The 24,523-nt window shown below is 41.4% G+C and overlaps 1 protein-coding gene across 1 annotated transcript in view; it reads left to right on the forward strand.

Moving 5' to 3' along the window:
- The first annotated feature begins 4,585 nt into the window (after positions 1-4,585).
- HERC3 (HECT and RLD domain containing E3 ubiquitin protein ligase 3) overlaps positions 4,586-24,523 on the forward strand; it is a 1,624,372-nt gene continuing 1,604,434 nt past the window's right edge. The window contains exons 1-3 of the mRNA XM_044060395.1: positions 4,586-5,471; positions 10,368-10,535; positions 17,799-17,958. Of these exons, the coding sequence (XP_043916330.1) occupies positions 4,586-5,471; positions 10,368-10,535; positions 17,799-17,958 (1,214 nt within the window). The remainder of the gene's footprint in view (positions 5,472-10,367; positions 10,536-17,798; positions 17,959-24,523) is intronic.

The following is a 24,523-nucleotide window of genomic DNA, read 5'->3' on the forward strand; positions in this document are numbered from 1 at the left end:
TGATTATAACTCAAATAGCCATAGTTGCCTGTCATTTGAAACCTATACATTCTATATAATAAATTTACAAAACCATATTTGTGTGTCATCTACAAAAATCTCATCCTTCCTTTTCAAGCTTTATACAAAAATATAATGCTTCCCTATATAGAAAAAATGGTAGTTCAGTTTAGTGCAGCTGAATGAACTCCGGAATACGCCAACCTCAGAATTCACAGAAATAGTCTGCAATGAAAAAGAAGTTACTGTAATGTGTACTAAGTTTATCAAATGGAGCAAGAATTTTGCAACATTTTTCAACAGAAAACTTTTGGTGTGTGTGTGTGTACTCCTCATGCAAACATTAAGGATGGACATAATGCTGCCCCTTAGGAGAGACGAGAGGAGAACCAGATGAGAGAATAAACATTTTTTATTCCTCAGCTTAGTGTTTGAGGGGTGTCAGATCAGGGAGGGAGCTACAGCTCTCATTTGGGCTTCAGTCTGTAGCTGTAACGTTAAGATGGGAGCATTACATTATTTGATGTTAAGGGTGTATAGAAAAGGAAATTTTTTTAAGCTTTGTTTCACTTTTTTTTTACCAGTGTGACAATTGTATTTCTTTCTGGTTATTTAGCAGGATTTATAGTATTTCAAGGGAGTTATAAAAAGAACTTCTCACTGGCTTGCATTGTAAGCCAATTACAAGTATACATTTCTGATAGTTACTATAATACGGAGGTATAATTTTTGATATCCTTGTAACATAGAATGAGTTCCATGAAAGAGTCTTGCAACACTATTGCCCTGTACCACCACATCGAAGTGTGCTAATCCTATCCCTCCCATTGGCCCTAACCCCAACTCCACACATTAGGGCAGCAACTTAAACATTTAACCGTACAACTACACAATGCACACAGGCATGCAACATAACACAGACAAGCATAAATCTAAAATGACCTCCTTTCCTAAGCCGTACTCTAACCCTAACCCATGGACACCAGCATAAACAACATTAAAGCTATCTCCTCCTCTAGCCATAACTCTAAATCTAAGCCATAACTGCTCATGCATAAACATGCTCACACACTGGGCCCTGATGCTGAAACTTTCATTATAAACCAAGTTTTGCCATTGCCACCTACTTCCATTTAAATGTATTCAATATCCAGCATTCGATTCCTCCGCTCAACACATCTTGCACTCAGTTAGGTATAAAGTAGCCAGCAACATACCATAAAATAATAAAACCTAACGTACCCATTAAAAAGAACACAACATTCCGTGTGTCACATGCACGTCGCTTGAACTGCAGAATGCATTTAGTTGACATTGGCGTCATGACGCACACGTTTCTCCTTTAAAGGAGAAGACTCTCTCACCGCCAACTAAATTTTGTTTTTAGCCTCCTAGCCAACCCTCAGCTGTAAGTGGGAGGGTGCTCGCGTCCCTTCCCCCTCCCTCCGCCCTCTGGTTCCAGCGCCAAGAAGAGCGCAAACTTTATATTAATTAAAATAAATAAATAACTACATAAGGTGCCCTTTACAAGGCCAGCCTGTACAGTGCCCTAGGCGGTCGCCTAGTCCGCCTATACCTAAGGCCCTATATATATATATGTGTGTGTGTGTGTGTGTGTGTGTGTGTGTGTGTGTGTGTGTATATGTGTGTATATATATATATATATATATATATATATATATATATATATACTACAATCCTGACATGCCCCCTGTCCTTAATGGGAATCTTAATGTGAGAAGCATTCTCAAATGGACCAGATAGGAGTGGTAGTTCCCACTCCTGCCAGTATAATTTTCATTAGCGGACGAAAGCGCTTAATTTATGTTGTGATGTAAATCTTTATTTCGCTGTCATGGATTTTTGCAACAGGTTTACAAGGATTTATTAAATATTCTACATTGAAGATTCGTTTCCAGTTCTTCCTGACTCCATTGGTACTATAGTTTTGTTGAAATATATATTGTATATATATTTATATATATGTATTTATGTATGTATGTGTGTATATGTATATATATATATATATATATATATATATATATATATATATATATGTGTATATAATGTGTGTGTGTGCATATATATAAATATATATGTGTGTGTGTGTGTTTGTGCGTGTGTGGATATATATATATATATATATATATATATATATATAAACGTGTGTATGTATATATATATATATATATATATATATATATATATATATATATATATATATATATATATATATAAAGTTGTTGGTGGGTCTTGATGCAGAGAATGCATTTGACAAAGTAAGCTTAGACTTTATGAAGAAGGCAATGGAAGCATTTGCATTTCCCCAAAAAATTATAAGGCTGATTAGGAGGATATGAGGATTCGGAGGCAAAAATTAAAGTTGTTGGGTTCTCCTCTGATAATTTCTGCTTGGGCAGAGGAACCAGGCAGGGAGTGCCCTCTTTCCCCTTTATTATTTACATTGTATTTGTAACAATTGGCAAAGAAAACAAGGGACTCAGAAATCCAGGGATATAAATGGTATGGTACTAAAGAAAAGCTGGCTTTATTTACAGACAAACCAAGTAAAGGCTAGACAGCAGCAAAACAAACTATTAAAACAGAACCCCAACAGCCAGGCAGGATACTTTAAATGTAAAAGGTTTATTATTAAATTTCACAACTTTTTCGTCACTCTGATAGAGCAACTTCTTCGGAAGAAAAAAGCTAGTTACAAAAGTTGCAGTTTAAAAACCCGGCATATATTGTCACATGATGTTAAGAACCTATCAGCTCTACTTGTTATTTAAACACATACCACACTAAAACAGTAAATACTAACTTAAAAAAAAATGGTTTATAAAAAAGTTAAAATACAACTTGTAAACGGTTCAGTCACCTAGATAACATTCAGATAGCAGGGTGAAAAAATCGGTACTGCACTTATTAAAGCTTTTAAACGCTTGACCCAAATGGGAATGTACGCTTAGTATTTATTTATTATCTACTTAAGCTTTTCAACTTTAGTAGGCAAGAGATGTTACAATTTTTATTCAAACCTGGATATGAGAAAGCATTCAACGCTAGTTGCCATTCTAATTCATGTTCTTCAAATAATAAACTACTTGGGCCCCCTCTAATATCTGGCACTATTTGGTCAATGGCTTGAAAATAAAATGTATGGCCATTACTTGAAGATGAATGCCTAGCTAAAGCGTTTTCGCTTTTATTTTTGTCTATTGCATAAATATGTTCATAAATTCTTTCATGTACCTTTCGGTCAGTTTTACTAACATAAAACGCCATACAACTGTTAACACTTTGCTATATATACATATATATATATATATATATATATATATATATATATATATATATATATATTACTCCCTTGGATTCACAATTCAATTTTGATTTTATAATGTACTTGTTGTTATTCCCGACTACAAATGAATTACCTATCTTGATATACTTACACATCCTGCAAGCTCCACATGTAAACATGCCTAGCGTTCTCCCACTAGGTTTGGTAATTCTACTTTCTAAAAGGTTTTTCAGGTTGGGACCCCTTCTATAGACAATTTTAGGTAAGTTACCCAACTTATCCATTATTAAATTGTCTTTATACAAGAAACAACTGTTCTTATATAAAATCAACTTTACTTGTTCACTATTGTTATTAAAGGTCGTGATAAAACTCGCATTATAAGTGGAACACTGGTTATTCTGACCACTCACTTCTTGGACAAGTTCACTGTCCTGCATGTGAGTGTTAATGGACAGACTGCAATTAACTGCGTATTCCATCCCACTAGGACAACAAATTTGTTTAGGTGATAATGTTACACCACTAGGCACTGACAATAATGCAGGTCATAACAGTGATTCAAGGCTTATTGGAGCTCCCTCCTTTTTAGACTGGGTCATTGACACAGCTAAGCTCTCTTCGGGCTTCACTCTAATGCAGGAACAACCGGCCATGAACTCTTCAACACCAGAAGTGAGTACACAATTAACTTCTGAGAAATTGAAACTTCTTGACTTTAAATTGCTTAAATTAAAAAAAACTTCAACTTGAAGTGGTGCATTTCAAACAATGCCTGCAAGAAAAGATAATGCCTAAAGGACTCCATTATCATCAGTTTCCTACTGGCTTGGTTCCAGATTCTAACTTCCATAAAGATCTTAGTGTTATTTGACCAACAAGGCTTTCAACTTATGGAATTAATGGTTAAACATTATTTGTTGCAAATTGACAGCATTTCTAAAGAAGTTACGGATTTAGATGAAGATATTAACGCTGACATAGACTTTGGTAGATACAAGTATGACTACAGTAGTGTTTTCCAGCATTGAACAACTGCTGGATCAAGGGCAATAAATTCAAAAAAATTAACCAAGACCGATTTGGCTTATAACAGTGGTTCAGCATATCCTAGACCACACCAGGCACAGATTTGGCAAGTTAATGGTGCGATTAGACCAACTACTTCATCCACTGTAGAGAACAACACTGATCCTTTTATGGAAAGTAATAGTGATGGTAATAATGATATTAATACCACCAATGTTATAAGGCGAAGTGAAAGAATCCGGTCAAATAATGATCAGAATAACAGTAATCAGAATTAAGTACAACAAATCGGAACAATCAGAATTATCATTCAGAACAAAATTTTCAGAAGGACAGGAACTCCAGATCGGTATCGAGTACTCTATCTTTTCAGAATCAAAGGAAAAAAGTATGGAACAACCGACGCAAGAGATAACAGAAGGGGGATTTATGCCATCTACCAAACTTGATATTTTAAAGAACATGACTGGTGACTTTAATATTTATAATTTATCCTCTATTACTATCGAACCAGCATTAATTGAATTGCTGGCTAGAGTCAACACCTTTGTTCCTAGTAGAAATATGAATGTTGCTAAAACTTTAATCGATTTAAAGTGTTATGTAAGGAAATTAAATTTAACCCTTCTTTTAGGTACTTCATTAGATACTAATTCTACCTTTAGAATAGCAAGTACTTATAATCCTCCACTTCACCCCTGGCTTAGTTTGTATGAGAATGTATGTGAGTTAGATATTAGACATATTGTCAATTCATGTACACGTAAAATTGATGGTATTTATAGTAAAAATAACATTGGCTATGAACAAGCACAAGCATTAAAATTTCTTAGCTCCTTACAGGTTAGAATAACTAAGCCAGATAAAGGTGGATTGGTAATTTTTGACATCATAGATTATAACAATAAAATGGAGGTTGTTTTGAATAACAACGCTTACTCTAAATCATCATTGAATGAGATGAATATAGCACATTCACATAGCAGGGGTTATTTTAATGATTTGTTTGAGGCAAAAATTGACCTCTATGTAAATAATTACATTAATATACCATATCCTAGAACACCAGTAATGTTTGGCATCCCCAAGATACACAAGGACAAGTTAAATCCACCCATGAGGCCGCTTATTAATGGTAGAGCGTCTCTAACTTATCCTTGAGAAGGAAAGGTGATGGAATGAGAAGACACCAAGAATTTATTTGGACTGCAAGTTAAAAGATTGCCTTCCCTGTCAGGGGTTGATATCAGAGTATAGGCAAAGAGAAAGAAATAGGGGAATCCTAAATGAAAGACCAGCAGTAGTAGAGTGTTTAGTAGAATCTAGAACATAATCCACCATTAAAAAAGGAGTAATTAGTAGGGCATATCATGCAATATTTTATAAGTATAAGAATCAAACATAGGAGGTTAGAAAGGATTGGGAAGAGAGATTGGATAAGCAATTACCAAAGAAACAATGGGAGGATATATGTATGTCTCCCAAATATACAACAGTATCTAAACTAATTTAGGATTTTTGCCTGGAAATGTTTACATAGATATTTCTATATGCCAGGTAGACTCCAGAGAAATTTTCATTAGGGAGACAACAAATGGTGGTGGTGTGATGGGGGAAGCAAGAGGTAATTGGGTACATATTTTCTGGCAGTATGGTGAATTGGCGGACTGTAACGATTCCCTGTGGGATGCACTGTCGGAAGTGCTGAATGGACAGATTGGTCTGATGAGGGAGATGATTTTTCTGAGCTATGATACAGAATCGGAATTGCTTGGACTTGGTAGGGCCTTCCCATGTCTAATAATGGTTGCTGCCAAAAAAGCGATTACTAGAAAATGGAAATCAAAATCTAAATGAGCTATTCTAGAAGTAGTGAATATAGTAGCAGAGATAAAACAAGATCTTTTGAAAAGGGTAGGAACAAACTACATAGGAATAAATGGGAATTGTGGGAACAAAACATACAAGAGAGGAATGAAGTTTAAAAGGCAGCAGGACTTAAATGAGCTATGTAATATTTGACTGAAAGATTTGGTAGATTTTAAGTGATTGTATAATGTTTGCAACTGGGAGTATCAGTATGGTTTGTGATGTAAAATGCTTGCAACTAGGATTGTTGGTGTGGTTTGTTTTCATGCATATAAATGTATGATTGCCTATGTTATAAATGATGGGTTAATAAAGAAGTTTCTTTTTTAAAAAAGAAAAAGCAGGAGTTGAATAATTTTAATATTGCTTAGGTTATATGATGTATAGCAATATATGTGAAGTATAAAGTTATGTTAACTGTAGTTTGATTATTTTTATAGGATCATAGGAGGTTACAAAGCTAATGACTCTGGGGTCCTTACAAACCTAGCCATGACTTCTTTCCCAAAAAGAAACCTCAGTCAGCACCTGTCGCCCCTGTCAATGAGGGACACACGTGGAACACCTGGGACAGATTTGTGGTTTCCCATCCACTCATCAAGGTTGCATTTGAAGAGGGTCAATGAGGTGCTCTGTTTTGATGTGTATGGAAATCTATTCCAGAGATTGGGCAGCATCTGGGAGACACCTGTATCTCCAGCAGGTTTTGTTAATGTCACATATTAAATTCAGGCCTTTTGAGCGGGTAATGCATGAGGAGTTAGACTTACGGATATGGAGCCTCTCTAGTGAGGCAGGGTCTGAGATTTTCTTGTAGGTGAGACACAGATCACCTCTGATCAATCTGTATGATACTGAGTAGAATGATGGGTGATTTGAGCCTGTCTGCATAGGACAGATGTTGGAGGCCATGGATTCTCTTTGTGAGGTATTTAAGTGGCTTTTCCAGTTGGTGCAGATGTTTAGAGGTACATCCCAAACTGGGCATTATACTCATTGTTGGTCTGATGAGGCAGAAGTATAGAGGTAGTAACATCCTTTTTTCTGGATGCAGTCCCTTTACTTATAAGATGAACCAAGTAAAAGGCTTTTCTGATGACCGCCACTACATGATGGTCGAATGTGAGGTTATCAACCTTGGGGCCCAGGTTCCTCACCACAGGTTGTGTTCTTAGAGGGTTGCCATTGATGTAATCTGTAGGGGTCGTGTTTTTTGCTGAATGGTATGATGCATTTAGCTTGAGGCCATGACTTTGGCACCAGTGATTAGTTGCTGTGAGACCCTCTTGCAATAGGTTATCATTTGTGGAGTCAATGACAGCACCCATCTTAGTCTGCAAACCTGGTCAGCCAACAGGCCTTTTGTCTTTGCCTGGACCTCTGAGAAATAGATGCCAAAGAGTAGGGGTCCCAGAACATCCCTGGAGAACTCCACTAGTGACAGGTCCACTGTCGGAGGTGCCTATTTTGACTTTGAGGGCCCTGTCAGTGAGCCTGTTGGCCACTCACCTGATGATAGGGATTTATGCCAAGTTGTGTTAGCTTTTCAACGATGCCTGAGTGGGGGATTGTGCCAAAGGCCTTGGCCAAGTCAAGCTGTATGCACTGACTTTCCATCATCCAGGGCCTTGGTGACAGTCTCAAAGAAGTCAACCAGGTTCAATCGTTAAGATCTGCCCTTGATGAAACTGAACTGGGTGAGATAAAGTGTTTGGAGATTGCCTATGTTTTTGTTTGAGATCCATAATATGCTCCATGGCTTTACAGATCAGACTTGTCAAGCTAATGGGGTGATAGTTTCCAGGGTCCGTAGTGGCACCACCTTTTGTGCAAGGGGATGACTATGACCGTTCTCCACTCTGTTGGAATGAAGCCTGTACTTAGGCTGTGGTTGAATAAGGTGCTCTATGGCGAAGCCAGTTCTTACTGGAGATGGTGCAGAATACATCCTGAGATACTATCTGGTCCCATGAGAGCTGTTTTCTTTCCCTTGGATACAGCCTGTAACAGTTGATCTATGGAGATGTGAGGTATGGGCCAAGTGTCTGGGATTTTGAAAGGGCCTTTTTAGGGGGACAGGGGGATGAAGTTTGCACTGAACCGAAGTCAACAGGATCAGTGTAAGTGATGCTATTGAGTACTAATTCGGAACAAACCTGGGCTTTGCCACTGAGGTTCCTGAGGTAACTGAAGAAGACTTTATGGTTTCCCTTTGTTTTGGAGGCTAGTTTCTATTTATAATTGGCCTTGGAGGTTTTCACCAGTGATCTAATTTGCTTGAGGCTAAGGAGGGAATTTTTTCCAATTTGGAATTTGTTCCTTTTTACCTTTGGACAACAGTTTCTTCCTTTTGTTGTAAAGCCTGTTGATAGAGGATATCCACCAAACAGGTTTGTGTTTCCTTGAGAAGCAGGTTTTAGTTCTGTTGGGTAGTCCATGCAGTTGTGCAGGTGCTTGTATACTGCATTGGCATACTGTTCAGCATGGTTGTCTGTATCCTCTGGGGGGTGCGGTCGTGTGAAGGGACAGATACCCTCCCTTAGGAGGTTGTAGTCTGCTTTTGAGAAGTTTTTTAGCTTGATTACAGCTGGGGGTGTGGGATAGAAACTTCGAATGAGACAGTCTCACCAGGGAAGAACATACTATGGGAGTGGTGCAGCAGTCACCCATGTTGGTGAGAACCAAGTTAGAATGTTGTCTCCCCTTGTGGGGGATCAGACGAGCTGGTCTAGTGGGTTAGAATTGATGAAGTTGAGGAATCATTGAGAGTGCATTAGTGCAAGAATAGTTCATCCAGTCTATGGTGGGGTAGTTGAAGTCACCAAGGATTAGGGTGTTTGGGGGGGGTACCTTGATGGAGTCAAGTAGATCCAGGTAAGGGGAGTGTGTGTCCTGAGTCATGGGGGGGGGGGTCTATAGCTAAGCTAGCTATAACTTGGATGGTTGTCTTGCTAACTGTCAGTTGTACCTGGAGTAATTCCAGTGCATCATGCTGGCAAACCAGTCTTGAGGTATGCCTGTCCTTAATGAAGATGAACTCCACCACCCTTAGTCCCCCTGATTTCATTTTGGGGTCAGAATGTGTGGAATAAGGTATGACCTGGTAAGGTAGAGGTGTTCTCATTATCCCTGAACCAAGTTTCCTTGACCGCACAGACATGGGCATCTTCCAGTGCAAGGGGAACTTGCAGTGAGTCCATTTTCAGGTTATGTCTCCTAGCTTTTAGCAGCTTGAGCCCTTCAATTTGCTTTTTAACATATTTATATGAATGTAAATTTGCCTGTGCCATAAGTGATAATTCAATAAAGATGTTTAAAGAAAAAAAAAGAAATGCTACTATTTTCAGAATACTAATAAGTTACTGTTGCAGCATGTGATATCTCCAATTTTAACGTCTCTTGTAAACACTTTAATTCAGTTCTAAAATATGTAGCCTTTGAATTGTTAGCATAACATTGTGTATTCATCTGAAAGATGATTAATAAGGTCCAATGTAAAGTTGCCGTTTCACAAGACTTGAAACTGTTTACTATGAGAATTCTGAAAATTTGAGGCAAAACTGTTAAAATGTTAGTCTTTGACGTAAAATATTATGCAGTATTTATTTTTTTTTTGTATTCTGTGTATATTTTGAACATAGCTTATTTCCTTTTCACTTTAGGCAGTGGTTTTCCTTTGGGATGTAGCATGCAAAGTGCTTTAAAAAAATAAACTTCCCAGGAGTGAAAATTTTTAATGATCTTTAGCACGCTGTATTTGCAAATGAAGTAAAATATTTTATAAAGTGAGCTGGCAGATACAGCATGGTAAAATCTGCAACTTTCAGTGTTCTGCACCCCTGCATTTGTTATCTAGCCATTCATTCACAAAACTTCAATAATATAATGTTTCATTTACATATTGTTTTAGCATTTTTTATGCACTTGGGAAAAAGATGAATTCTCTTAGTCAGATAATATCAAACACGAGACAGATGCCCAGCAACTAAAAAATACCCACGTTTAGGACTAGATGTATGGTAAACTGTTCCATCTTCAGAAGTAGTAGACTATTTCGATGGAAGGAGAAAAGTGCATCCCAGTCACTGCATAGTGTCCATGTTTTTCACTGTGCATTTTCTGTTGTGTTTTTTTTTTTTTTTTTTTTTTTATTAAACACAAGTACTTGATGTGAATGTAGCAGTAATCCTGTTTCTTTCTACTGGGATTAGTGATCCATCTCCTTTGCTTAAGGAAAACAGTGAGCAGCAACATTTTGATGAAAGTAGTGTGGGATTCATAGAGGAGATGGCACAATGTGCAGGAGAGTGGGGAAGTGCCCTTGCTCAGGGTATAGGCAATTCAAAGCCACCATTTGCAAGGAAGGGTGATAACCAGCCAATGTACATGAGTGTATATTGATAAATGAGAAATTTCTTGTAAGTACAGGATGCCAAGATCATGGAACAATTCAGACTTAGATAATGGTGGCATTGTGCACCTGTATCAGCCCATTTTGAGTGCAGTGTTTTCCATAGTACATCATGGGAGCCGTACTAGGCAAAGTGGCTGCAGTAGCTTAACAGAGTGCATGGTGTTGACCATGCTCAGAGCTTGTGCTGCTAATGCCTTGAGCCAGCAAAGACAATGCAGTGACTTGCATACTGTATTCAACTGTCAAGAATAGTAAATGATTTGTTTCACAGTGGAAAGGGGTGCATTGCAGGAACTAGGTGAAATCTTGTCTGCAAGTGGAATTTGAGGTGTTTATGTATGTCAAAGATGTGTAGCTATGACTGTACTACTTGGATATATAGCAGGGTTCCACCTCAGAAATACTTAACCAGTTTCACGACATAGGGCATGTGGAGGAGTGTATCTATTTCCCAAGGAGACTGAAAGAATGCTCACTGCTATGCCTGCATTCTTGGAGTTTGCACAGTTTCCTAAGGTCTTGGATGCCATGAAGACACCCATAGTGTTAAGGCCTCACTTGTTCCAGACATGCAGAGAAACATAATTAGGAAATGCTGCTAATGCTGCTGCTACTTCCTGGATTGCCAGGTGGTATGTAATGCTTGAAGCGTTGTCTGTAACATGTGCATCACCTGGGCAGTTTACACTTTGATGTACATCTGACCTGTCACAATGGTTCCTGTGAGGGCATATTCCACAAAGTCACCTAGCTGGTAAGTGCACAGGCAGAGAAAGCTACCATGCACACTGTGAGAAAGCCAGTTATAATTGTGTTATGCATTAACTAATGCCAATCATGCCTCTTGTTCACAACCCACAGTACAAGGAGGAAATGATGGGCAACATTGCCCATGTTGAAACCAGAAACTTTGTCAAACATGTACTTGGGTTCATAGGTAGGTACTAGACTATTGGCCCTAGGGCCTATATAATCCTAGCCAAACGGTACACTGGCTTTTGCCACCCAAGAAAATTATTTTCCTGTGCCCCTGTGTTTGATATAGATAGGTAGTTCGTTCCAGAGTATAGGAAGTCTCTGGGACAAAAATCTATCCCTCCAGCATGTTCTGTTTATTGTGGTGACAAGGTTTAGGTCCATAGAGCATGTAGCTTGAAGGGATTGGGATTTCTTTACATGGTGCATGTCCAACAGCTCTGGGTTTAACATAGCTTTGTATGTTAGGCAGAGATTGCCTCTGAGTAGGCGATGCGACAGAGTAAAGCTGGAGTTTTTTGAGACGGTCTGCGTAGGGCATCTGTTTGAGGCCAGTAATCCTCTTTGTGAGGTATTGCTGTGGCCTTTCCAGTTTATTTCCTGTGAGGTACATACCAAAAGGGGCATTGTACTCCTATACTGGGTGATGAGTAGAGGGGAACAATGACCTCTTTTTTTTTTTTCCTGGATAAGAAACCTTTTGTGATGAGATGTGCCACGTAGAAGGATTTCCTGACTACTGTGGCGATGTGATTATCAAAGGAGAGACTACTGTCCACCTGTGTCCCAAGGTCTCATCACACTTAGTGTTAAGTAGACTACTGCCTATGTGGTAGTTCATGGGTACAGAGTTTTTACCAAAAGGGATGACAATGCACTTTCTGGCATTGAGCTTGAGGCCATGGCTTTGACACCAGGCATCTGTCTCAGTGAGGCCCTTTTTTAGGATGTCCACATCGTTAGGAGTTTTGATTATGGCTCCTAGTTTGCAGTCATCTGCGAGCTTTGTTAGCCAAAGACCTTCTGTGTTAGCCTGTACTTCAGAGAAGTAGATACCAAACAGGAGAGGACCTAGGACTGAACCCTGTGGTACTCCACTTGTCACTGGTCTGAAGTTGGATTTAGTCTGCTACTTTCACAGTCTGGGATCTGTCAGTGAGCCAGTTGGCAACCCATCTTGTGACATAGGGATTTATACCAAGTTTAGTAAGTTTATCTATAATTTCAGAGTGGGGGATGGTGTTGAAAGCCTTGGCAAGATCTAGATAGGCCGTGTGAACCACCTTACCCTCATCTACGGTTTTGGTGACTGCTTCAAAGAAGTCTATCAGGCTTAGGAGACATGATCTGCCTTTTACAAACCCGACTGGGTAGGGTCCAGAGTTTGGAGATTAGCAATGTCATTGTTTAGAAGTTCCATAGCCTTGCAGACCAGGCTCGTCAGGCTAAAGGGGCAGTAGTTCCCGGCGTCCATGGTGGCTCCCCCTTTGTGGAGTGAGATAACAGTTGCTGTATGCCATTCAGTGGGCACAAAGCCTGAGGTGAGGCTGATTGAACATGGTACTTGGGTGGGGTGCCAGTTTGTTCTGTAGTTCATGTAGAATGCAGCCTGGGATGTTGTCCTGTCCTATGGATGCTGTGTTCTTGGCTTTGGAGAGTGTTTGTTTTTTTTACCTGTGCAGCCGCGATTACAGAACTTTGCATTCTTCCGGTATAGAGATGGGCCCTTTAGGAGAGAGAGAGAGAGGTAAAGTTAACACTGAACCTGTCTGCCAGGATGTTTGCAATATCATTTGGTTCTGTATATTTAGTGTCATTGTGCTGTAACTCGGAACAGATCTGAGTGTTGCCATTTAGATTCTTGACATAGTTATAGAATGCTTTGTGGTTATCTTTAGAATCAGTGGCGATTTTTGTTTTCGTAACTAGCTTTGGAGGATTTTGAGGGATCTCAGCTTCTTACTGAGGCTGACCACGGAGTTCCTCCAGTCATGGGATTTTACTCTTTTTTTTTGCAACAGTTTCTTTTTTCTGTTGTAGAGTTTGTTTATACAGGGGACCACCAGATTGGCTTCCTTTTTTTAGAGGATAGCATCTTGGTTCTGTTAGGGATTGCACGATCCATGCACTTTGACTTCAAAAGGGTAGAGTCCACTGATGGACACTTTTTGGGGTGTCACTACATTAAGGTACTCAGCAAAATATGTTGTGCAGTGCCGCCAGACAGTACTACAGCAGGATACACCATATACAGCATAGCAGTAATAAAGGGGAGGAGGTACAGGGGAAGCATATGATGCAGCAGCAGAGTAACAGGTGCAGTACACTGCAGTACAGACAGAGGCAGCATCTGGTCCGTAACTGTAGGCTATGAAAGACTCCGTAATATGATGCATGGTGTACCACTGTCTGGCTATCCAAGGAAGTATGTGGTCTAGCCTCACTGTCCAACTGTCTGCATTCTTGTGCTGGTTAATGGTGGGCAAGGCATAGTCCAATCCCTTTCCCAGGTGAGGATGGTGGGCTAAATGCAATGACAGTTAAATGTAGCACTGTGATGTATGGTGGGGTCACAAGAGGTGGGGTTGGCAGCCTTGTACTGAGTAATTGCTTGGTGTCAGGACCACTTCCTCCAGAAAGAGAATTAGGATGCTGCTGTCTTTCAACATCCAGTTATTCAGCTGGCTTCACTGGGCCTTGATCCATCTTGTTTCAATAATGGATTGGAAATGCAGGAGCTTGCTGCAGTACTCTGAGGTAGCCTCCCATTGTTTACCACCTGACAAACTTCATTGCCTTTGATCAGGTTCATTGGGTCATGTGGCAGCATGCGACACTGATGGTGTGCCTGCTGTGGTCTCTGTACCTCGATGTGGGACATCCCATGCATAGCCACCCCACAGGCTTAGGCCACATAGTCAGCAGAGGAAGACTGGATGGCAGTTGTAATACATTCCACGGATGTACCTGTGGAGGCAGTGTTTGCCACTACTGACCTCAGTAACACTATTGTCTTTGTGTTAATACTCCAAGCCAATGTGTAGTTGGTGTGTGTCCTGATGCATGCCACTGAACACATGGGGATGCATGTAGCAGCTGTCTGTGTCCGTCTCCCAAACCTTCACATCTCCTGAATGACCAGACAGCCACATGCTTCAGAGATAGGGTGGGTGTCTCGGAAGCATCTGACTACTTGATATATCTACCCTATGCCGAGTATGCTTCTGTCTGAAGCAGTGAGCGTATCACATGTCTGTGGTGGGGCTTCAAGAAGAGTCTGTATGATTCACTCTGGCATAGGTATTATGCCAAGGCCCCTTATAAATGTAGTTGCTTAGTGCATAGCATCAGCAGAGCTAGTCTATGAATGCCTCCACCCATGAGTGATGCACAGTGCCACTGTCTTTTGACTGTGCTGCCTAGAAGTTGCTATCCCCATCAGCCACAGTAGCTGTGCTGGAACCTCCATCAGTAGAACTTGTTAACTTATGAAGAATGATACCATTGTAAGCCCACAAATGTATGCTTTGTCTCCTTGTGGTATGCATAGTTGAACACAAAAACAGTACTGTACAATATATAAAAATAAGCACAAGTACTCTCAGGATGTTAAGTGTTCTGTAAAAGACCAGCCACAATTAAAGTTATAAAAATAGAACACCTGAGAACACTACCAGAGTTTCAATCACAGGAGAAATAAAAATAATACAGTTAGCAAGATTCAAACAGTTGTAGAAAAACGCTACTTAACTAATCTCACTATTTCCTGACTGTCTAAAGAACAGCCGTTCCCTAGCTAACTTAATACAGCAAGGCAAGATTATATGCTGCGATGCTTACTTCCACAAGGCAAGGTGATGAGTGTCTAACTAAACTGAACTACTAACACAACTGACTGTGATAACGGACATAGATCTTATTTGTCAGGTTCCAAAGAAAACAAAATGAACTGCTGTGAGAGTTCTTTCCTCTCAGTGCTGGTTATAGAATGACATCACACTTGATCACTTGACTGTGGTACAGTGCACATTCAGAGCTTTGCTAAGATTTGTTGCAGTATTTGAAAATTATAGAACAATTTCAAAAACTTCTCTTCCGTTCCAGAATTTTGTTTAAACCTATATACATTTAGTCAGTTGTAATAACTCTGATACATTTTTAACACAGGCATGTGTACAAGTCAGTGTGATAGTCAAATGACACAAAATTATTTACAAAACTCCAGCTGTGTTACACATGCACTGCCCTATTCTTCCTGGCATAGATGGCAACCCCTCACATCACCACAGTCAATACTAATGCTTCTCTTGCTGACAGATGTGTAGTAGATGCCAGGCCTGCACCCACTTCCAACTATCACCTGTTATGGAGGGCCAGTTCTGCTGCTGATATTCTCATACCCTTGTACTGGAACTGTAATGCAAGATCCTTTAAGGACAACATTGTCTGATAAAAGTGGACCTTTGTTATACTTTTTGTGTTTCAGAAAAGGTCAGTGTCCTTTTATGGTTGATATGTTACCATATCTAATGGTCCATGATAGCAGCATTTTGCTGCCATTTCCACTAAATTCCAATCATCTGATGGAATGCATTCCTGTGCAAGATGGTGATAGCTCTTTCTAATGAACTAACACAAGGCAGGTATACTAATGAGGGAAGTTGGTGCCGATGTCTTAACTTCCTCTTTATACCATGCTTATCCATACGGCATGAGCTGTGAATATACTCTTAGCATGATGCATATGGCACCTGTGTTATTATAGAAGGCCTAGGAACATGCGTACTGCTGTATTCAACAATGCATGGTTCAGAAATGTCTGAATATAGTTCCACAATATTGCTTTTTTGAGTGAACCAGTTGTGTTGTCATGGCTGCTTCATCTTCCGTCAGCTCTAGGCTCCATCATGATTTTCAGGGTGAGCAAAGTCTCCTTGCCCCTTCTGCACAGGGACTTAAGGAGCATCTGCTGGGGCATTATGATGGCCCTTCAAAATGTTGGTCTGGTTTGTCTTGACATAGGTGCTGTCTGCTGCAGCAGGCATCACGTATACATGCAAGCAGTACAGGCATCACTGCAATGACTTAGTATCACCCTGACCTGCTTTTCCATTGAGAGGCAGAAACTGAGGAGATGCTGCCAGAAACTTGCTGTATCTTGTGTACATGTGTCTCCTGCTTTCATCGTTCTCCACCTTTGCTTAACAGTAATTCATTTGTTTTGTAGCTACAAATGAACATCACCTGAACATGGCTGTCCAAATAGTGGGGCATGTATGTTGGAAAGCATTTTGGTGCACAGCTGTAGTGGTGTTTGCATTTTGTCTTTTCACTTTCTTCCCATTGTGCTCCATGTGTAGGTTTGAGGAGAAAGAGGACGGGTAGCTACATATACCTCTGTCTCTGCCTTCTGCTGCAACTGATACTTGGTCAGTGGTGCCCCCTGAGTTTGTGTTTGCATTTGCATTGGATGTGCAATGGATCCCCTGCTGGATGTGACCTAGGAATGTTTGGTGCCTTCTGAGTCTCTCTTAAGACGGGTGTGACTGCTCCTGTGCTGAAGATTAACAGGGAGTGTCACTATGGTAATCCAGAAGCAGGTGTGGAGGCTGATGGCTGCAGAACTGCACAGGCAGCTGGACTTTTGTATTTGTAAAGTGGGACAGCATCTGGAGCAGATTAAGAATTTGCTTGATTGGCAGGCCACAGTCATTGGCCTTCCAGGGGAGCACCTGACCATAACATCAGGCACCTGGATGTGTGATGCCTGGTTATTTACTTTCTGAGCCAACTTGGCAGCAGTAAATGCCAGCAGTCTGGCTTATCCTTTTCCCAGTGCTACCCCCCCCCCCCCGGTTTCACTACCTTACGCTCACCTTCTTCATTGTGTATTCCTTTCACATGTCCCCGAGCTATAAAAAGGTGACTCTTGTATCCACAAAAAGATAATCCTTTGCACATTCGGTACCATAGTGGTATCCCTTTCCCTCCACTTACCACATTCTCTTCTTTTTCCAGTTTACCCATTTAAGAGATGAATAGGATGGCCACTGTTGTGCACACACACATTGTTCCAGTGGACTGCTGAGCTGCGATGCCCTGCTGGTTGCTGTGTGCCATTGACTGGCACTATCTGCCATGGTACTGCACATAGCTACGTTTATGCTGATGTAATGCTGTCGAGCATGTTACCATTGCTCATTCACTTTATTATACTGAGCCTTTTGCTGTAGCCATTGCCAGATGTACCCATTATTAGCTTTTGGGCATTCTGTGCAGTGAGCCACTTCAGAGTTACTTCTCTGCAGGCATAGTGTCATCCTCCGAATCCTAGGCATGATATCCTTGTACTGAAACTTTGTAAGATCCCTTCAGAACTGCATTGCTTTATTAAACTAGATATTGTCTTTTTTTCTGTTTCAGAAAAGCTCAGTGTGCTTCTTGATCATAACATCATCACAGTTGCATCTGGCGATGAGCACAGCTTAGCAGTCAGTGACAGAGGTTTAGTGTTTTCATGGGGAGCTGGAAATGATGGACAGCTTGGACATGGCAGTTCAGAAGATGTAGTTACTGCGCCAAGGTAAGACTGTTTAGACCGGTTAATTTTTCACATGCAGTAATTAGCAAAGAACCTTTGTGCAAATATCCTATATTTATTTGCATTTTGTTTACTGAGAAAGTCCACTGGGCTGTAGAGAAGCCATTTTCAGTGAAGGCCTGGGGAGAAAAGCTCCACATATAAGAAATTAACAATTTGAAATACAAAATTGAATGCAAAGAAAAAGTTTGTAGAAAATAGAGTAAATACCATAGGAGAAATGTACAGTAGTATAATCTAAAACAATCAATGTAGAGTGAAGATCTACATAATGTACTGTCTCTGTAATCTGTATTTACAGAAGTATTATCTCGCACAAAAAAGAAGAAAAGAAAATAAGTTTGACCAGAAATAGTGTGGCATACACTTTCTAGGGGGGATTGGTGCAGGTACACTTCCAGCATGAGGATAAGCGGTTGTGAAAGGAAGTCTTGAACTGGAATGCTCTGCCTCTATTAGAACAACTCAAAATCCTACCTCTTTCAAGACTTCCCTTCACAACCACTTATCCTCATGCTGCACCAAGCCCCCCTCCCCTAGAAAGTGGGTTGCAGAGAGATGAGATCTAATCAGTAGTTGTGTGTGGGGGTGGGTACTTGCTGTTCTTAAATGTACTTTTACAGCCCTGTTTGTATTGTTTGCTTGGAATAGGCTGGTTTAAAATTAAATACGTATATTTTCCACGCCTACTTCTAACTGTATAAATGCTGATATTTTTAACGTTGTCAAGTTTTTTTTCTTTTCTTTTTTGTTACTGAGGATTGCTTGTTTGAGATGAATAAAAGCTTGTTACTTTGGAACACTAACTGGGTTTCATGATTTTTAGAAATTATTGTGACTGAGCTCATCAGCGAAGTTTTAAGAGTACTTGTTTTTCTGTTTTTTTTTTTTTTTTTTTCTTCCCCTTTAAAAAAGACTGACATTTCCCAAGTGTTTTGGGTAATGTGGCTTGAGATACTAGCAATGATGAAATTAATTCCTATTGCAAGTACATATACTGTATGTGTTCAAAATCGGTAAGTGTTGCGTAAAAACTTCATATGGTGTACAACTGCATTTCTGTAGAAGCGATGTCTTGCATGACTCTGTTTTATTCACAGGCACTTAGAAGTTAAGCTAAGTTTAACTTAGTTCCTGGAACTAAAAAGAATGGGGGAGCTTGTTTCATTAAAAAAATCATTTGCAGCTAATGGAACAGCTGAGTATAGCCACTGCTGTAATGAAAGACAAGATTTGCATTTACTGCAGGATATGACTTTCACTTCAAGTTGTCTCGAGAGTGCAAGAGGCCGTGGTTTCTCTGTCCTAAATGCAAACTGGACTTATCTGATAAAGCTAGAGGAGTACAACTTCAAATTACATACATTTATGAGCTAGCTATAATTATTTTTTTTTTGTGTCGTGTGATACTCTGCTCTTCCAGAGAGTTTAGTTGCATTATATACGTCATGGAGATTAGACTAAATCTAGTGTGTTTTGTTATTAAGCCTTCCGGTGTGAACAGAGTGGCAAAATGCTAGCAAGAAGTCTTAGGAAGGTACAGTTAGTATCCTAGGTGTTTACGAGGCTAACGACCACAAGGGCCTTTTTAAGCCTAGCCATGCATCCCAAATCTTTGACAAGTTCTGATACCCTTGATAAGTGTAAGTAGGGGTTTGGGAGACAAAACATTTACAAGCAGGAGCCTTGGGAGATGAACCATTTTACAGTTTGCCTGTGTCCATTCGAGACATAGGCACCAAACAAAGGATGAAGTTCCTGATGTCCTTCAAGGATGCATCTGCAGTCATAACATATGGGTTGTCCTGCCTCAGGCAGCCCTTCAGTCGGCCGGATTCCAAAGTCTGGGTCTGGCCTCGGCTGATATCGCATCTTCCCCGACGTCACAGCTGCTGGGGTATAAAGGCATCAGCCAACGCCATTTTCCTCAGTCTTTCTTGCCGCGCGGTGCCCGAAGCAGAAGCTGTTCGCAAGTGCCGGTCGGTCAGATCCAGAGATTCAGCTACCGAAGACTTCTAGAAAGCTAAGTACCCCGTTGGGGACTCTTTCTTGCCTCAGCCGATGTCAGACAAAGTAAATAATTGTTTAACCTTGCGGGAAACAAATACCTCATAAGGATTTCCATTCCTACTGCCTTCCTTGCTTAGCCTGTGCCTCCTTCAACCGACGGACTCTTAGACGTCGGTCGGAGTTTGCAGAAGAGTTTTTTGGATCCGCTTTTGCATATAAAATGCCGTCGGAGACTCCGACTACGCATTTAGCCAAAAAGCGCAAGGAAAAGGACCGACACACGCGGCCCGCGGTTTCGGCTGAAAACAACGGTTAGGCATGCCGCGAGTGTCTCAGTTTTGGCTGAAACCGAGGCCTCGGTTCTTCCTTCTGCTGAAATCATACCTCTGACAACCGAGGCCAGCGAGCCCCCGGCTGAGTCGGCTACAGAAATCCCTACCGAAGAAGCAAGCGCACGAGAATTGTCCGACACCATTCCTTTGGACATTTCCACTCCTGCACGTGGGGCAGCTAGGCCCCCTGTTTCTATGTCTATTAAGGCTTTCTCCAGGGCTAAAGCAGCTAAAATTACTAAAGCTTTACCTGCAAAATCAACCTCTGACACCTTCCTCAAGTACCCAGATTCTCAGTCTTGCTCTGATTAGGGGTTCCCAACCTCACCCAGACAGGGCCTCCCAACCTCCTCCTGACAAAAGGCCCAGGACTGAACCCCCTGAACCTCTCTCCTCTGACTGCTCCTCTGATGGATCTGATTTGTCAGACCATCACGAAGGGCCATACTCACCTTATGAGGACTCTGATGCAGAAGACTCTATCCCTTCTGCTTCCCCTCCAGAGGAATTTTCCTTTGGGGAAACTTTACACTCTATGAGGGAACACTTTCAATGGCAAGGTCAGGATTTCTCTGATTCTAGAAAAAGACTAAGGACTTTCTTACACTTGCCACAGCATAGGCCTTTAGCCATACCACCTGTGCTAACTGTAGTTGATGATGCATATAATGATGTCAGCTCTGCCCCTGATTCATTTCCTCCGGCCCCTGCCAAACCTGACAGATACTACAGGGTTCCGGATTCCCACTTCCACTTGTATAAGGCCCATGCTGCAGACCCAGAAACTATTTCTCAGGGCCCGAAAGGTGTTGCAGCTGCCACTGCCAAAAACCCACTACCCTCTGAAAGGGAGTCAAGAGCATTAGAGATGGGGAAAAAAGGTTTATACATCTGCTACTCTTTCTGCCAGGGCTTTAAACTGTTAATTCCATATGATACAGTACCAGGAATATTTGTTAGACCAGCTGAATAAAAAGCTTTCTTCTCCTGAACCTTTAGACCGTAAGGCCCTTCAGGATTTGGTACACAATTCTCAGCAGGTCAGTAATCACTTTTTAAAATGTGGCTATGATGCACTGGAAGCTTCATTTAGATCAGCTATGACTGGGGCAGTAATTTGTAGACATGCCTGGCTAAAAGAACAATCCTTGCCGGACCATGTCAAGGCTAAACTCCTAGATGCTCCAATGGAGAAACAAAGTTTATTTGGCTCCCCTGCACAGGAGATTCTAAAGAAAGTGGAAGAAAAAGCAAAATCTGTGCAAACAGTTAAGGATTTTCTGCAGGTCCAACCTCCGAGGTTCAGCAGAAACTGGCCTTCAAAGAATTGGTCCTTTCCAGACAACTCCAAAGCACAGAGGGGCAGGGCAGGAATAGACGCCCAAGAGGCAGAGGTCAATCAAAATGTGCCTACAGGGGTCGCCAGTGGCAACCTGCCAACCAGAGGAGTACTGCCACAGCTGCAACTACATCCACTTCCACAGGACAAACACAATGACTTGACTCTGACTCCACCTACAAGGGAACAACTGGAAGCACCCTTGGGCGGAAAATTGGCTTTATTCTCAAGCAACTGGCATTGCATTACAAAAGACAAATGGACATTGCAAACAATAGACAGAGGATACAGGTTTCATTTCCACACTTTACCAAGAAGGAGCGGAATGCCAAACCTTCCACCAAACCAGAAGCCAGAGGCTTTAAGACAAATCAACAATTTACTTCAGATGAAAGCAATAGAAAGGGTACCATCTACGGAACAAGGCCAAGGGTTTTACTCCAGACTATTCCTTGTACCAAGAAAAGAAACCCAATGGAGGCCTATTCTCGACTTGTCCGCACTAAACACATATCTCATTGTGCCAAAATTCAAAATGCTGACCCTACAGCAACTTCTTCCCATGTTGGGCAAGGAGTCTTGGCTGGTGACTCTAGATCTCAAGGAGGCATACCTGCACGTCCCTATATGACCAGATTGCAGAAGACACCTCAGATTTCTTGCAGGATCAGAGCATTATCAATTCTCAGCATTGCCATTTGGCTTATCTACTGCGCCAGAGTATTCACGAAATGCCTGGCATCAGTAATTGCACATTGCAGGCTTCAGGGAATTCAAATCTACCCATACCTGGACGACTGCCTAATACAAGCGGAGAACAGGACAAGACTTACAAAGGATTTGGCCTATGTCATACACCTGTTACAGGCCTTGGGATACACAGTCAACATCCAGAAGTCAAGACTAGTGCCATCCCAAAGGATAACCTTTTGGGTGCGGATCTGGACACAATAACTCAGATGGCTTTTCTCACAGAAGAAAAACAAAAGCAACTACCAGTCTACTTCATGGCTTTGACAAGACAAACTCAGCTCACTGCAAGGAAAGTCCTGCAGGCCCTGGGTTACATGGCATCTTGCATAATCTTGATCCCACATGCCAGGCTGCATATGAGGAAATTACAATGGTACCTAAGGAATGTATGGTCTCAACACAGGCACAGTCTAGAAACCATGATTCCAATCATTCCATGCCTGGAAAGGAATTCCTGTGGTGGGCTCAGGCCTGCCAGTCCAACAGAGGGTTGCCTTTCACCAAACCACATCCAAGGCAGACCATCACCACGGACGCCTCAGACCGAGGATGGGGAGCACACATGGAAGACAAGTGCATCCAAGGCCTATGGACTCAAGACCAGCTGAATTTGCACATAAACCTAAAGGAGATGCTGGCAGTGAAACATGCAATCGAGGCATTCAAATCATTCCTCCAGCAAGGTCATCTGCTAATAAGGACAGACAATACCACAGTCATGTGGTACATAAACAAACAGGGAGGCACGCATTCCTCCCCTCTATGCCGGATGGCAATGGATCTGTGGAACCTAGCCCTGGATCTCAACATCCAACTGCAGGCCAAATTCGTACCAGGAAAAGAGAATTCACTAGCAGACAGCTTAAGCAGAACTACCACGGATGCTCACGAATGGATGCTGCATCCAGACATCTTCAAAATCATAACAAACAAATGGGGAATGCCAGAGATAGACCTGTTCGCCTCCCCACTCAACAACCAACTAAAGAAATTCTGCTCAAGAGTATACCACCCACAAGCCTGGAAGGTGGACTCCCTCTCTTTCAACTGGAATGCCCTAGCAGTGTATGCTTTTCCACCACTTCCATTGATGTACAGAGTACTACTGAAGATCAGAGAGGAACAGCCAAATGTGATACTGATAGCTCCAGACTGGCCAAGGCAGCACTGGTATCCGCTGCTGAGAAGCATGTCTCGGACGAACTCATGGCCTCTACCCCTATGGCCTCTACTTCTAACACAGAACAACTTCAAGACACTGCATCCAAACTTGAAAACACTGCAGCTGACTGCCTGGAAAATTGCCTAAAACAAAACCAAACTGTCTTATCTCAAAGGGTCAAGGACATAATCCTGGAGGCTCGTAGACCCTCCACAAGAAAGACATACTCAGCTAAATGGAAGAGATTCCTCATTTGGAGCACTTCAAAGGGTACAAATGTCACACTGGCAAACCTAGCACACATCCTAGAATACTTAGCAGAACTGTTCCACAATGGCCTGTCCTATTCTTCCATTAAGATTCATGCTTCAGCAGTTTCAGCAGAATACAACATGGATCCTCCTATCTTCTCTCACCCTCTCCTCAGACAATTTTTAAGAGGGATCAAAAATGTAAAACCTCCAAGAAAACCCCCTCTTCCTGCATGGGATCTCAATTTTGTGCTGGAAAAATTAACACTACCTCCCTTTGAACCAGCAGCGTCAGCAGACCTACAGTTCTTATCTTGGAAAACTGCTTTCCTTCTAGCAATCACTTCAGCAAGAAGAGTATCCGAGTTACAGGCGCTAATGGCAGTGCAGCCTTTCCTTATTTTTCACCAGGATAGAGTGTCTCTGAGAACCAATCCTACTTTCATGCCAAAGGTGGTATCCAGGGTATCCTTGAACCAAGCCATTCATTTGCCTACGTTCTTCCCTAACCCACAGAACAGGGGGGAAAAACTACTGCACACCTTGGATGTACACAGACAACTACGCTATCTGGACAGAACTAAAACCAGCAGAAAAACTGACCAACTTCTGGTAGCATATGCAGCTGGAGTTCAAGGAAAAGCAATTTCCAAACAGACAATCTCTAAATGGATAGGAAATTGCATTCGTTTCTGCTACT

This window comes from Protopterus annectens, chromosome 2.part0, assembly GCF_019279795.1.
Source record: "Protopterus annectens isolate FY-2018-M chromosome 2.part0, PAN1.0, whole genome shotgun sequence".
Classification (NCBI taxonomy): domain Eukaryota; kingdom Metazoa; phylum Chordata; order Ceratodontiformes; family Protopteridae; genus Protopterus; species Protopterus annectens.